Source organism: Harpia harpyja, chromosome 14 (genome assembly GCF_026419915.1).
Source record: "Harpia harpyja isolate bHarHar1 chromosome 14, bHarHar1 primary haplotype, whole genome shotgun sequence".
Classification (NCBI taxonomy): domain Eukaryota; kingdom Metazoa; phylum Chordata; class Aves; order Accipitriformes; family Accipitridae; genus Harpia; species Harpia harpyja.
Genome location: NC_068953.1, coordinates 1,616,035 through 1,629,387, shown reverse-complemented (window position 1 = coordinate 1,629,387; position 13,353 = coordinate 1,616,035). Strand labels below are relative to the sequence as shown.

General features: G+C 68.4%; 2 protein-coding genes across 2 annotated transcripts; one reads left to right on the top strand and one right to left on the bottom strand.

Annotated features, from left to right (window-relative positions):
• Positions 1–1,189: 1,189 nt before the first annotated feature.
• Positions 1,190–8,905, top strand: KIF19 (kinesin family member 19). Its single transcript, XM_052808150.1, is given in 20 exon segments — positions 1,190–1,332; positions 1,396–1,476; positions 3,470–3,580; positions 3,690–3,777; positions 3,865–4,001; positions 4,168–4,293; positions 4,380–4,562; positions 4,658–4,804; positions 4,907–5,029; positions 5,479–5,617; positions 5,685–5,838; positions 5,924–6,110; positions 6,337–6,607; positions 6,826–6,920; positions 6,991–7,148; positions 7,227–7,492; positions 7,560–7,855; positions 8,093–8,221; positions 8,223–8,452; positions 8,454–8,905. Coding segments are annotated over 20 exon segments (3,138 nt in total). The 5' UTR covers positions 1,190–1,245; the 3' UTR covers positions 8,584–8,905.
• Positions 8,906–9,252: 347 nt separating this feature from the next.
• On the bottom strand, positions 9,253–12,775 carry BTBD17 (BTB domain containing 17). The gene is made up of 3 exons (XM_052808157.1): positions 12,540–12,775; positions 10,951–11,227; positions 9,253–10,616 (listed from the first exon to the last, which is right to left on the bottom strand). The coding sequence occupies exons 1-3, from the start codon at positions 12,631–12,633 to the stop codon at positions 9,536–9,538; spliced, it is 1,452 nt and encodes a 483-aa protein (XP_052664117.1). The 5' UTR covers positions 12,634–12,775; the 3' UTR covers positions 9,253–9,535.
• Between the last annotated feature and the right edge of the window lie 578 nt (positions 12,776–13,353).

The window sequence follows — 13,353 nt, the reverse complement described above, 5'->3', positions numbered from 1 at the left end:
GGCCGGGTGCAGGTCCTCTCCTGGCAGCATGGACAGAGGGGGAGAGGGAGTTCCACCCGCGGCTGTGGGACTGAGTGGGGGACAGGGCTCGTGGTCCCCCAGCCCGCAGCTCAACGCTGCCAATGTCCCAGCACAGCCAGCGCCCGAGCTGGGAAGCGCTGCCCAAGGGGCAGGTTCTTCCCCAGCTGCGGGAAGGGAGCCGGGCACCAGCCTTGCAGCTTGGCCCAGTGCCTCGTTAAGGGCCAGCCCTAATTGTACCAAGAACGAGAGGTGGAAAGGCATTTCCCTGAGCCATGCACGGGCTGTGCCCCGTGCGGGACAGGCACATTTCCATCCAGCTCATGGCATCCTGACCGTGCCACGGGGATGCGGGCGAAGCCAGGAGAGGGCGCGGAGCGTGGCCGGAACCACACACGGTGCCAGCCGCTGCGTCAACAGGAGCCAGCCACGCTGCCGGTGTTGTGTACGGCTCAACAGCTCCAGGGAATCGGGGCAGACGAGTGGGATGGGGAGATGCAGCCTCTGCAGTGCCTCCCAGCCCAGGCTGGGGTGGGGGGAACCCCTGGGGCCAAGCCCACAGCCCCCCCAGTGCCTGAGGAAGGGAAGGGGGGAGAGCCAGGCTGGGCTGGAGGTGCCCCACTGAGCCCTCCCGTAAGCAGTGGGGGTACTTAGGGACAGGGCTGCAACGAGGGGACACGGTGGGGATCAGCGCACCCCATGCACCCTGCACGGGGACCCTCTGCTCGCGGGAACCCCTCGGTCCCCGTGCCCCAGCGAGGACGTGAAGGCTCTGGGGGACAGCGAGGACCAGCAGCTGACAGTGAGTCCTGGCCGGTGGCACGCTGTCCCCGAGGGGCAGTGGGGACACCTGGATCTAGGGCACCCCATGGCTGTACCCCACAGGGCTGGGACGCAGCAGGAGGGGGGGACGCGAGTGGGACAGGGTGGCTGGTGTGGCTTGCCTGTCTTGTCACCCCGTGGAACAGCCGTCCCTGCTGCACCGTGGCACCGCAGGGCTGGTTTGGCAGATGTTGTCGGGGGACCCGGGGGAGTTCGGGTGCGCAGAGGCACGGCAACAGCCCCCCGCTCCCGCTGTGCCATGGCGGGCTCACCCATCCCCGAGCCACGTCAGCGAGGGGCCAAGTGCCAGCAGGAGGGCACGCTGCCCGGCTGCCCCTTTAAAGCCAGTCCCAGCAGTGTTTGCTTTCGTCCCAGGAAAATGAACCTCTAATTGCAGTGCCTGACATGGGGGGGGGGGGTCCCGGGGGCTGCATCGCCACTGCACCACTGAAGCCTCGGCTGCCCGATCCCGCCGCGATGGCTCGCGTGCAGGTCCGTGTCCCCGTGTCCCCGTCCCCTTCCCCGCCGCCCCACGCTCATCCCGGTGTCTTGCAGGTGGCTCTTCGCATCCGTCCGATGAGCGCGGCCGAGCTGGCGGAGGGGGCCAGGCCCATCGCCCACCGCGTGGATGAGCAGGTACGGTGGGATGGGGACCCACGGGTTCGTCGGGCACCACCCGGCCCTGGCGCTTTGCCCCCCGCCTGCCCCATGCCCATCCCGTTGGGTCAGCGGGGCCGGGTATCCCGGTGCAGGATGCGACCCTCGGCACGGTGAGCATCCTGGGACGTGCCCGGCGGTACCCAGCGCTGTGGGCGATGCCCACGTGTGCCAGCCGGGGGCACAGGCTGGGGGGGGCACCCTGCAGTCTCACAGCCCCTGGAGGAGACCCTACAATAACAAAGCAGCAGGGTGGGAAACTCGGGGGGGGGGGGGTCTGGGTCAGGACCCCCACCTTCCTGCAGTGCTGTGAGACCCCAGTACTGCCTGTCTCTGTCCCCAGTCCTGGGTGGAGGGGGGGGCCGTGCAAGATGGGGGGAGGTGGAAGTAGGGCAGCAGCAGCAGCGAGGGAGCAGTTTGCGTTACGGGAAATGTCAAAATCTGCATTGCAATGGGAGCCGGCAAGGATGCTGGGAGCAGGGGACCCTGCGAGGGGCCATTCCACGCAGCGACAGGGACACGCGGGGTCTCCGTGGGGTGCTGGCATCCCCAGCCGCCTCACGATGCCCGGGCAGCGGGCACCTTGTCGGGCCACGCTCACAGAGATGCCTTTGTGCCGCCGTGCCCAGGTGGGTGCAGGGGGGGCAGCCGGCCCGGCAGGTCCCCTGGCACCGCACGCAGAGCTGGCTTGGAGCCCCAGCCAGGCTTGGGGACAATGGGACAATTCAGGAGCACAAAGGGCTCTGCGCCGAGGGCACCGGCACTGGCACCGGCACCGGCCGGGGCACCTCTTGCATCCCGGCACAGAGGGGATGCCGGCCCCAGCAAAGCAGGGGAGAGATGCCCACAGGGTCTGTCCCGATCCAATATCGGGGAGGGTTCTTAAACGATCCCAAGAGCGAGATTAAGACACAAACGAGGTCAGATGCCGTACAACCTTACAAGTTTTGTTTCCTATAACAACTGATAATAGCGATAGGACAGAGGGAAGAAGAAAGGAAAAAGAGGCAGACCTAAGCAAGAAAACAGGAGAGATGCAGCAAGACTAGTTACCACCGCCACGAAGCCAGCAACGTCCCGTTGGCTCGGTCTCGGTGCAGGTGATGGAGGTCCAAGTTCCAGGTTCCAGCAGACAGACGATGACAAGTCCCAGTTTCAAGCGCTGATTATCAATCCCTTGCAGTTCCTTTCAGTTCCTTTTTTCCAGTCCCTTGCAGTTCCTTTTTCGAGGGAGGAGTACGCAGTTTTTCCAAAGAGTTCAACCATTTCCACAGAGACTGCTAGCTTCAGGCAGATATGGTGATTTCTTCGGGGCCTTCAGCACGTACTCCCCGCAGCAACAGGATGCTGAGGCTAGCAAATGGTCAGCAAAGTCGAGCCAAATATAGTCCAACACAGTCTCTTACAGGGTCCCACGAGGGCTCAGACCCACTGGGGAGCACATCCCAGTGTTCCCACCCATGCCAGGGTGCCCCCCTTGGCTCTGACCCCACTGTCTTTGCTGTGGGCGATGCGGGATACCCAGCCAGGAGCATGGGGGAAGGTGCAGCTCCGAGCAAGCCATTCCCCCGTGGGGCACGCAGGCGATGCCCGGGCAGGGTGCTCGGGGCTCTTCGCCCACCGTCCAGGATGGAGCTGCTTGGCAGACGTGGGCTGTCCCCAGTGCTCCCAGGGAGCCATGCTGCGGGGACAACCCGGTGTCGGGGCTCGGGAGAGCATCCTGGTGCATCCATCTGTCCATGCGTGTCCTCGGGAATCTGTGCTCACAATGCCACCAGCCCATGGGGCTCCCAGCACCTCGTTACGCCTTAGGGCCCAACCCGGTGTTAATTAACACCGTTAAAGGCAGGTGCAATGCCCAGAGTGTGCTGTGCCTCCGTGGGAGGCTGGAGGTGACCCCGGAGCAGTGGGTTGGTGGGTGCCCCAGACTATTGCAAGCCCCCCGGCCAGCCCCGCTTGCGTCCCCTGGCAGGTCGTGGTGCTGCGAGACCCCATGCGAGACCCCAACGATGTCCTGCATGCGAGCCGCTCCCGGGAGAAATCCTACATCTTCGACGTGGCCTTCGACTCCACGGCCACCCAGGTGGGTCCCTTGGGGCACGGAGGGGGGGATGTGGGGCTGGGGTGCCCAGGGCAGCGGGTGGAGGTGGGGGGCAGCAGGATGCACCCCAGAGCCTTTCACCCTCCCGCAGGAGACCGTGTACCGTGCCACCACCCAGGGCCTCGTCGCGGTTGTCATCTCCGGCTTCAACGCCACCGTCTTCGCCTACGGCCCCACCGGTGAGGGGTGTGGGCTTGGGGAGTGGGCCAGCCCCGTGGCCATGGGGGGGGGTCCCGGCCCTGAGCGAGTCCCCTCCTCTGCCTCAGGCTGCGGGAAGACCTACACCATGCTGGGCACCGATGGTGAGCCCGGCGTCTGCGCCCGCACCCTGGGCGAGCTCTTCCAGGCCATCGAGGACGCCAGCGGTGACGTGGAGTATGAGGTCTCCATGTCCTACCTCGAGGTACGGCAGGGGCGCGGGGGGACGGTCCCCCTCCCCGGGGAGGGCAGGGGACGGCGAGTGGCACATGGCCCCAAGCCAAATATCTTTGCGCCCAGCGTGGGACGCCCTGTCCCCGCGGGTCCCCACGCTGGGAGAGGGATGTGCCCAGCTCCTTCTCCTTGCCCAGATCTACAACGAGATGATCCGGGACCTGCTGAACCCTTCCCTGGGCTGCCTGCAGCTGCGGGAAGACGCCGGTGGCACCGTCCAGGTGGCCGGCATCACCGAGGTCTCCGCCATCAACGCCGACGAGGTGAGCCAGCGGGTGCTCATGTGGCACGGAGGGGGGGGGGAATCAGGCAAGCCCCCCCCCAGCCCAGCGCTGCCCGTCTGCCCCAGGTCATGCAGCTGCTGGCGCGAGGGAACAGGCAGCGGACGCAGGAGCCCACGGCCGCCAACCGCACCTCGTCGCGCTCCCACGCGGTGCTGCAGGTCACCGTGCGCCGGCGGCACCGGGGCGGGGGGCTGCGCCACGGCCGCCTCTTTATGATCGATCTGGCGGGCTCGGAGCGGGCGGCGCAGGTACGGCACCCGCCTGGGGGGCTGCAGGGTCGGCAAGCCCCCCCCCGGCCCCTCTTTTGCCAGGTTTTTCCCTCTGCCTTCCCCTCCCTGCCCAGACGCAGAACCGCGGGCAGAGGATGAAGGAGGGAGCCCACATCAACCGCTCGCTGCTGGCCCTGGGCAACTGCATCAAGGCCCTGAGCCACCGGGCGAGCACCAAGTACATCAACTACCGTGACAGCAAGCTGACCCGCCTGCTCAAGGTGCGGCCGGGGGTCCCGGCTCCCCCCGTCATGGTCCAAACTGGGGTGGGGGCACAGGGTCCCCCCACCCCAGTCCCTCTTAGCCGTGCTCTCCGTGGCCAGGAGTCGCTTGGGGGCAACAGCCACACGGTGATGATCGCCCACATCAGCCCAGCCAGCACCGCTTTCGAAGAGTCCCGCAGCACCCTTGCCTATGCCCACCGTGCCAAGAGCATCCGCACCACGGTAGGGCCAGGAGCACGGGCACCCTCCTCCCCTGGACCCCAGCCATCCCCTGGCCCCCTCCCCGAGCGGCCTTGGCCTCGCTGCCCCCCAACAAGGAGGGTATGAGGAGTTCACCCCTACGCCGCTCCAGGGGTGCCCAGAGTAGGGGAACTGCTCAGGGCACTGCTCTGCCGGCTGTGGGATGCTCAGGATCTGCTCCATGGCCGTGTGCTTGGGAATCCTATGGAGAGACAGCCATTCCCTGCCTGGGGACCTTGCTTGGGAATCCTACTCAGAGACATACCTGGGGACCTGCTCCACCAGCTCTGTCCCACTTGGGACCCTATTTGGGGACTGTCTTCAGGGATCCTACTTAGGGACCTGCTCCATCAGCCATGCCCTGCTCAGGGACCCTGTTTGGGGCCGGGCTGTGCCGGGGCCATGGGGCATTCACACCGGCCCCATCCCAGGTGAGGCACAACCTGCTCAGCGTCTCGTACAGCGTCATGGCTGACCTGCGCAGGGAGATCCAGCACCTCAAGGGCCAGGGGGATGCTGAGCCTGGGCGGCTGGGGCAGAGCGAGCACCGGGACATCCCCTATGTCCAGGGTACGGCACGGCCCCCCACCCTCCCACGGCCCCCCCAGGGCTCCACGCTGACGCCTCGTGCCTCCAGCCCAGGTTCGGCTGCGTGGTACCCGCCCGGAGCCGTGCCGTGTGCGGGAGGAGATGCTCGGTGCCTGCCGGGAGCAGGCAGCCCTGCGCCACCACCTCCTCCTCCGGCTGGAGGGCACCGCGCTGCGTGCCCAGCACCTCCTCGCCCTCGCCCGGTACATGAGCGTGAAGCCCCCAGCCCCGGGATGGGGTCCCCCGGTGAGCCGGGCTGGGGGTGAGACCACATCTTCCTCCCCGCAGCAGGACGCGGCGAGGCCGGCGGTGGAGCGAGGAGGGGCAGGGGGAGCCGGACGGCCCCGGTGACGGCGAGGGGGACTCGGACACAGGGGACGAGCGGTTGGATGTGCCGGAGCCACCCGACGTGGCCGTTGCCCACGAGAACATCGCGGCTCTGCTGGAGGAGCAGGGCAGGCTCCGGCAGCGGAAGGTTTGGGAGCCCCGTCCCCACCGGCAGCAGCTGAAACCCCATCACCAGGGAGCTGAGTTTGATGAGTCTCAGCCCAGCAGCACAGGTCCCCCAGCAGCCCCGGGGGGACATGGATACTCACGGACTGGGATGTGGGTCAGGGGCAAGGGGCCCTGGCAGGGATGCTGATCCCGTGGTGGGAATGCTGGCCATGGGCAGGGACGGTGACCCCGCTGCGTGCCCGCAGGCAGAGCTGGCGCGGCGTTTCTGGCAAAGCCAGCAGCACGCGCGGCGGCTGGAGGAGGCCCTGCGGTGTCGGAGCAGCTCGGAGGAGCAGCGGGAGGTGCTGGCCCTGCTGTGCCGCCTGCACCAGCTGGACCTGGATTTGGCAGAGACACGGTCCCACACCCTGCTCGAGGGTGGCCTCCGGCACCCGCCGGCTGCCGCCGCACGACGCTTCAACCGGCACCGGGTCCTCTGCGCCCGCATCATCCAGCAGCAGCAGCAGCTCATCGCCGGTGCGTCCCTCCTGCGACTTCTGCCGTGGGTGGGGGGGGGTCTCTCACGTGTTGTCACGCTGGGAGTCCTGCAGTGTTACCGGGTTATTGCAATGCAACCTGACACAATGCAAAGTCCCCCCCGGTGTCGCGACATAGTCACGACGCTGCCACCTGAGCCCGGCGTGGCGTGGCGCGTGGGCTGGTTGATGCCCTCCGCCCTGCCCTCTCGCTGGCAGACCACCGGCTGTCGGTGCCGCGGTCGCTGGAGGAGCTGTACCAGACCTACCTGCAGGAGCTGACGGGCGACCCCGGGGATACCAGCACCCTCAAGGTAGGGCAGGGTGGCCCCAGCCCCCCGCTGCACCCTAAACAAGGCACTGACCCCCCCGTCCTCCACCCAGGGCACATCCCTGCCCAAGATCCCGCAGGCGAGCGGCGCGGAGAGCCGGCCGGACTCGGACCGGGACAGCGTGCGGGCACAGAGCTGTGAGCACCCCACGCCACCGCGGCAGGGGCTTTGCCGTGACACCCTCCCACCCCTGCGCCCCACAGGGGACAGGTAAGGTTGGGCATCCACCCCCCTCCTTTGGCACGGGGCTGCCGCCCTGGCAGAGGGTAAGGGGTGACCCCTCTCCAGCAGCCCCCCGACCCCCGTGTTCAAGAAGACCCCGTGGGCGCAGCAGCTGGGGAGCATGGCGGCGGTGCCCACCCCACCTCCCGGCCGTGGCACAGTGGCCCAGGCGGTGAGCACAGCCGTGTCCGTGGCACCGAAGCCCCAAGGTGGGGATGCTTATGGGTGCCCTGTGTTCCAGCAGTGCGTGCCACGGGCCAGCCTGAGCACCCGGCACGACTCCTCCCTGGGCAGTGGGACCAGTTCGGAGGCGGCACTGGCAGCAGGCAGGGGTGAGCCGAGCAGCCGGCGGGGCTCGGTGGGTGGCTGTGCCCTGCTGACGGTGCCGCTGTGCCGCAGAGCGCCGGGAGATGTCAAGCAGCACCAAGAGCATCGTGGCTAAGGCTGCCCAGTGTCGGTCCCGCAACTTGGAGAGCACCCACCCGCACCCACCGGGGCCCGTGGAGGAGAAGGGTGGCCCCCGGCTGCGGCACGCCGGCAGCGAGGACAGCCGGGCAGGGACGGCCACCCGCTCCTTGGGCACCAGGCTGCGGGTGCTCAAGAAGGGCGGCAGGGAGCCGGGGAGGATGGAGGAGTCGCTGGATGGCAGAAGGAGATCGAGGCGGTCACGGTCCTTCGAGGTGACCAGCTGTGGGGTAGGTGCAGGCACGGGGTAGGGGGGGGGCCGTGCCCCTGGCGAGGTGGCACTGACTTGACCCGGGAGGCAGTGGGGCTCCGGGAGAGCGGAGCCAGCGGCGATGCCATGCCCTGGGGAGGAGGGCAGGCTGGGAAGGCCACTACCAGCTCCCCTTGGCATCCTTTTGCCCACCATCGGGGTGTCAGCACCCTATGGTGTGTGTGTGTCCCCCTCACGTCACGGTTCCTCCCCAAAGCGCCGTGCCCATGGACCCTCTCTCCGGCAGCCGGCGACCCCCAGGGGCTCCCTGCTGCCGTCCCCAGCGCTGCAGAGCTGCTCTGAGCACGCCATGCTGGTAGGGGTGCCGGCAGCCAGAACTGGGGGACCCCCCCAGAGCCCTCCCTGCACCAAAGCCCCCGCACAGCCAGCTGCCAGGTGAGCCCCCGGCTGGGAATGGGGTGCAGGGGCCATCGCCCCCACCCTGTGCCCCAGCCCAGCACCCCTTCCCCAGGTGCTGGGGTCCCGTCTCTGCCTCTCCCCCTCCAGCTCCCCACCACCTCCAGGAAGGACCAGCACCCGCTGCTCGGCTGTGTCACCAGGAACGGTGCCAGGGCCCCGGCAAGGACAGATGGAGTCACCGGTACTGAGCCAAGTGCCTTGCCGGAGAGGGGCCGGATCCTGTGCCAAGCCAGCGGGCTGAGCGCCCGTCCCGCCAGCCCCAGCACCGTGTGGCATCCCCCGTGCTGAGAGCTGCCTGCGGCACCCCGTGCCCGTGCAGCCCCCCGGTGCCAACCCTGCTGGGGGCGAGGGGCAGGGGGCCAGGTCTCCCCATGCCAAACGCACCCCGAGGCAGGGACCCAAGTCCCCGGGGAGGGACGCAGCCGTGCTGAGCAGTGACCCCAGCCGGAGCCATGCGGCTGCTTGGGGAAGGACCCCTGTGGGTGCTCAGCACCCGGGGGACACAGCCACCCACCCAGCACCGCCAGGTACCGACGGGGCCACCTGGGTGCAGGGCGTCTGAAGGGGTCTTTGTCCTTCCGAGGGGTTACATTAAAATGAGACGTGCTGAGCTGGGGAGTGGTGTGACTGCTGTGCACAGCCCGATGTGCCCCTGCCCGTCCCCAAGGACAGGGAACCCCCCAAAGATGCCCCCACACTCCCCACGCTCATTTTCTGCTTTTATTTGGAAAGGGGGGGTGCCCGGGCAGGGATGGGGCAGCTGCCGGCCATGAGCGGGGTCGGTGCCCCCCAAGCCTCCTCCGCCGGGGGACGCAGCCGGACCACCCGCCCCAGCCTGGGCACGCACCCAGCCCACCGCCGAGCCCTGGGTGCTGCTGCCAGGGTACCGGTGCCGGCAGCCGGATCCAGCACCGCCACCTCACTGCCTGGTACAGAGGGACCCCAGTGCCACAGGACGTGCCCGTGGCTGTGGGCTGCACATTTTGCCTCCTGTACCACCTGCACGGGGCTGGGGGGCTCCCGGTGTCCCCCATCCCCAGCTCCCTGCAGGCATCCAGGGATGGCAATGGGGACAGGACGTGGCAGGGGGGACGATGGCGGAGGGGTGGGCGGCAGAGAGCAGCCCTGGGGTGTCCCCCCCCGGCACGGGGACCTCCGTCTACCTAGGAGCAGGAGGACCAAGCGCGAGCCCCCCCGCGGGGCTGGGGACAGTCCGGCGGCAGGACCCGGCTCTGCCTCGTTACTTCTTCACTTTGATGAGGGAGTGGTAGACAGGCTTGATGATGATGTGGAGGTGCAGGGAGTTGTCGATGAGGTACTCGGAGGTGCGCTTCTGCAAGTCGGCGTGGGCGAGGAAATCGGCCGCCTCGTCCGAGCTCTGGTGGAAGCTGTAGGCGTGCTTCACCAAGACGCGGCCCTGCTGCCGCACGCCCACCAGCACCGTCTTCTGGAAGCTGACGCCGGCAAAGTCGGGGCTGCTCATGGCCGGGGTGATGACAAGCCGCGGGCGACCGTCCTCGATGCGCACCGGCTGGACGGCACCCGAGACCGAGTCCGAGTAGACGGGACGCAGGCTGACGGGCAGCCAGCGCGGCGAGAAGAGGACGTTCCAGGTCACCCGCTTACCGGCGTCGTGGCTGCTGGGACCCAGCTGGGTCTGGAAGCTGGTGCTGCGGTCGTCCCGTGCCGGGTTGTTGATGACCCACTGGGAGCCCCAGCTGGGCGCGAGGTAGTTGCGGGGCAGGAACATGCTGCAGTTGACGTCGAAATACTTGGCAAAATGGAGGGGGGAGGCGGCGTGGAACTGGAAAGCCTGGAAAAGCAGGTCCTGCACCGCGCTGTAGTGCCGCACCAGCACCGCCGACTGCGCCTGCAGCCGGAAGAGCTGGCTGGGCGCGATCATGGGGTAGCGGATGGCGCGCAGCACCCGTTCGGCCACGGGACCCTCGGGCTGCCGGCGATTCAGCCAGCCCTCCACGGCGGTGTAGAGCTCCAGCTCGCTCTGCAGCACCAGGTCGGAGCGTTCCAGCAGCAGCAGCAGCAGCTCCACGCTCACCGAGCCCCACTCGGCGCTGCCCAGCACGGCCGAGAGGTTCCAGGCCAGGAACTGGAGGCAGCTCTCCTGCAGCGCCGAGTCCCCGATGCGCACGGCGTAGTGGTACCAGGCCACCACGTGGCCCTGGCTCGACTCGCTGGCCAGGTGGGTCTTCATGTAGTCGGCCACGCCGCGCTGCAGCCCCCACACCCGGTACTTGCTGGCCAGCTGGTGCATGGGGATGGCTTGGTGCAGCAGGATGGAGACCCCCCCGCAGTACAGGTACCTGGGGCAGAGTGCGGGGTGGTGACGCTGGTGTCCCCCGATCCCCTTCCCTGACCAGCTGCAGGGTCCGGTAGCACGGTGCCCAGAGGAGCATCCCCCCTCCTTGGCCACATCCCTCCGGGTATCCCCATCCCATGGGGTCCCCAGGGGAGCATCCTCCCTCCTTGGCTGCATCCCTCCCAACATGCCCATCTCATGGGTCCCTGTGGTCCCCAAGGGAACATTTCCCCTCCTTGGCTGCATCCCCCTGGGCATCCCCATCCCGTGGGCTTCCCATGGTCCCCAGGGGACCTACATCGCTCCTGATGTCCCCGTCCCATGGGGTCCCCACGTACCTGATAAACTTCTCAAAGAGCGCAGCAGTCTCGGGCGGCTCGTGCAGGGTGATGACGCTCTGGTTGCGCAGGAGGCTCTCGAAGACCTCGCTCTGGAGGCTGAGCAGCAGCTGGTGGGTGTGAAAGACCTTGGCCTCGTCGGAGACGGCCGTGCGCACCCGCAGCACCGAGTCGCTGCCGTTGCCGTTCTGCAGCAGCTCCTGCAGCCGCTGCAGCAGCGTCAGCGAGTGGTTGATGGTGGCCGCCGTGGCATCGCCGCTAAGGTCGGCTTTCTGGGCTGTGGGGAGACAGGACCGTCCCGGTACTGCACCCTGGGATCCGGGCACGGGGTGCCGGGGCACGGCAGAGCGGGGCCCGGCTGTGGAGCGATGCATGGCTGACGGGGGGCTGGGGAAGCCTGGCTCTGTGTGCATCCTCCCTCCGCTCTCCCCAGTGCCGAAGGGCTGGCTGGTGCCAAGGGGGTGTGGGGAGGATGAGGGGACATGGGGACATTTGTGTCCTTAGGAGACAAAAAACTTCTTTTCTGCAGCAGAAGGGGTGAGACCACCATGTCCCAGGCTGGGACGTGCTGGGAAATGGCCCTGTGCCGGGCAGCGCTGGCTCGCAGCCCGGTCTGCCAGCCCCAATCCCATCCCCGCTGAGGGCAGAGCAAGCCCTGGGCATTGCCCCCGACCCCCCACGTCCCGGATTGACACTTGGGGCACACGAGAGCCCGTGAGTGTGGGGAGCCAGGCACGATCTGCCGCCGCACCCAGGGACGGCATTCCCGCGGTCCGAGCAGCCTGGGGACACCGGCTGCCCCGGCATCGCTGCAGGTCAGTGCTGCTGAGCAGGCAGCTGCCGTGCCGTGCCTGCGCCCGGTGCGATCCCTGCCTCCTCGCTGATGCCGTGAACTGGCACCTCCTGCCCGGCAAAGTTTCGGTCCCCTCCTCCAGCTGTGTGCGCCGGCAGCCCAGCCTGGTCCCAGCTTCGGCACACACCGGGGGCAACCGTCCCCCCGTGTCCGTGTCCCCGCAGTGGCAGGCTCCCAGTGGGGATAGGGACCAAGGCAGGGGTCTCCGTGCTCCTGCGGGCACAAGGAGCCTTCCTCCCTCTCCTCCTCTCCCTCATGCCTAGCACAACTCCCACCCCCTCCCCGGAGCATCCTTCCCCCAGGGTGAATTTGGCCCCATCTCTCCCAAATCCCCATCTTGCCGGCCGGCTAGCCAGCGGATTACCCTTCCCAGCGACGGCTTAAGTCCGGCTGAGCGGGGATGGGGAAGGGGATCGGGAGCCCCTCGCCCTGTGGTGCCAGACATCAATGCCCGCGGCACCGAGCCTTCCCTGGGCTGCGGCGAGCGCAGCCCGGCTCTTACCCCCTGGCACCTCCTGGGTGCCGTGGGACACGGCCGTGGGGCACGGCACATCCAGGAGCCTCATCCATCCCTCCCCAGGTGCCGCGACGGCTGCTAAAGAACCGTGCTCAGCCTCCCACGGGCATCACCGGCCACCCACGCCGCGGCCGAGCCCCACCCCGGCACCCGGCGAGGCCAGCGGGACCCACGGCACGGGGGGCCCTCCACGTCTCCCCCCGGCACAGCTACCCTTACCGGCTTGCACGGTGAGGAGGAGGAGGAGGAAGGCAGCGGCGGCGCAGCCCCAACGGCGAGCGGCTACGGGCCGGGTGCCCGTCAGCCTGGCCATGGCTTCGCAAGCGCATCTGCCGGGTTTCGGCGCGGCACGGGCGTGCGGTGCCCGCCTGGCGTTTATGTAGGCCACGAGCCCTCCCAGCCCGCGCGCCCGCGCCGCCACATCGATTGGTGGAAACTGGGACCGGCCGTTACCAAGGGAACTGCTTCCAGCCCCCGTCCATCCCACCCTGACCACGGACCCCAGCCTCGCACCCCGGCGTGGCGTGACGGGGTGGCCCGGTGAGCCTCGGCGTGGCATGGGGGCATCTCCATTTGCCGCCCGCTCCCGCCGCCGCCGGGCACTGCCGTGTCGTGCCGCAGCCCTATGCCGTGCCGGAGCCTCGTGCATGGCCGCAGCCCTTTGTGCCGCCAGCCCGCCGGGACGCGGCAGCGGGGTCTTTGCATTCAGGGCACAGCTCGGCGTGGCCTCCCCGCTCCCCCCCGGCTCATGGGTATTCATGCCGGCAGCAGACCATCACCATGGCATCCGGGCTGCCGGTAGGAACTGCCTGCCCTTTTCCCAGCCTTTGCAGCCAAGAGGCTGCCTGCACCGTGCGAGTGCCCTGTGCCGGCCCCCGCTGGCACCTCGCCCGCCCCGATGGCTCTTGGGGGGCTTCGCAATGGAGCCGGGGCGGCGTTTGCCCCCCCCTGTAGCACTGGTGCCACACGCCGTGGCCGGTGCAGCTTGGGCACGGGGCTGGGGGTGGTGCTGGGTGCCCCCACCCTGCTGCAG

Bases quoted from the DNA above. Each gene is read 5' to 3' on its own strand.
- BTBD17 (XM_052808157.1), bottom strand. From the start codon at position 12,633: ATGGCCAGGCTGACGGGCACCCGGCCCGTAGCCGCTCGCCGTTGGGGC. The intron at 11,228-12,539 runs GTAAGGGTAGCT...GTCTCCCCACAG, and splicing joins CCTCCTCACCGTGCAAGCCG to CCCAGAAAGCCGACCTTAGC. The intron at 10,617-10,950 runs GTACGTGGGGAC...ACTCTGCCCCAG, and splicing joins CTCTTTGAGAAGTTTATCAG to GTACCTGTACTGCGGGGGGG.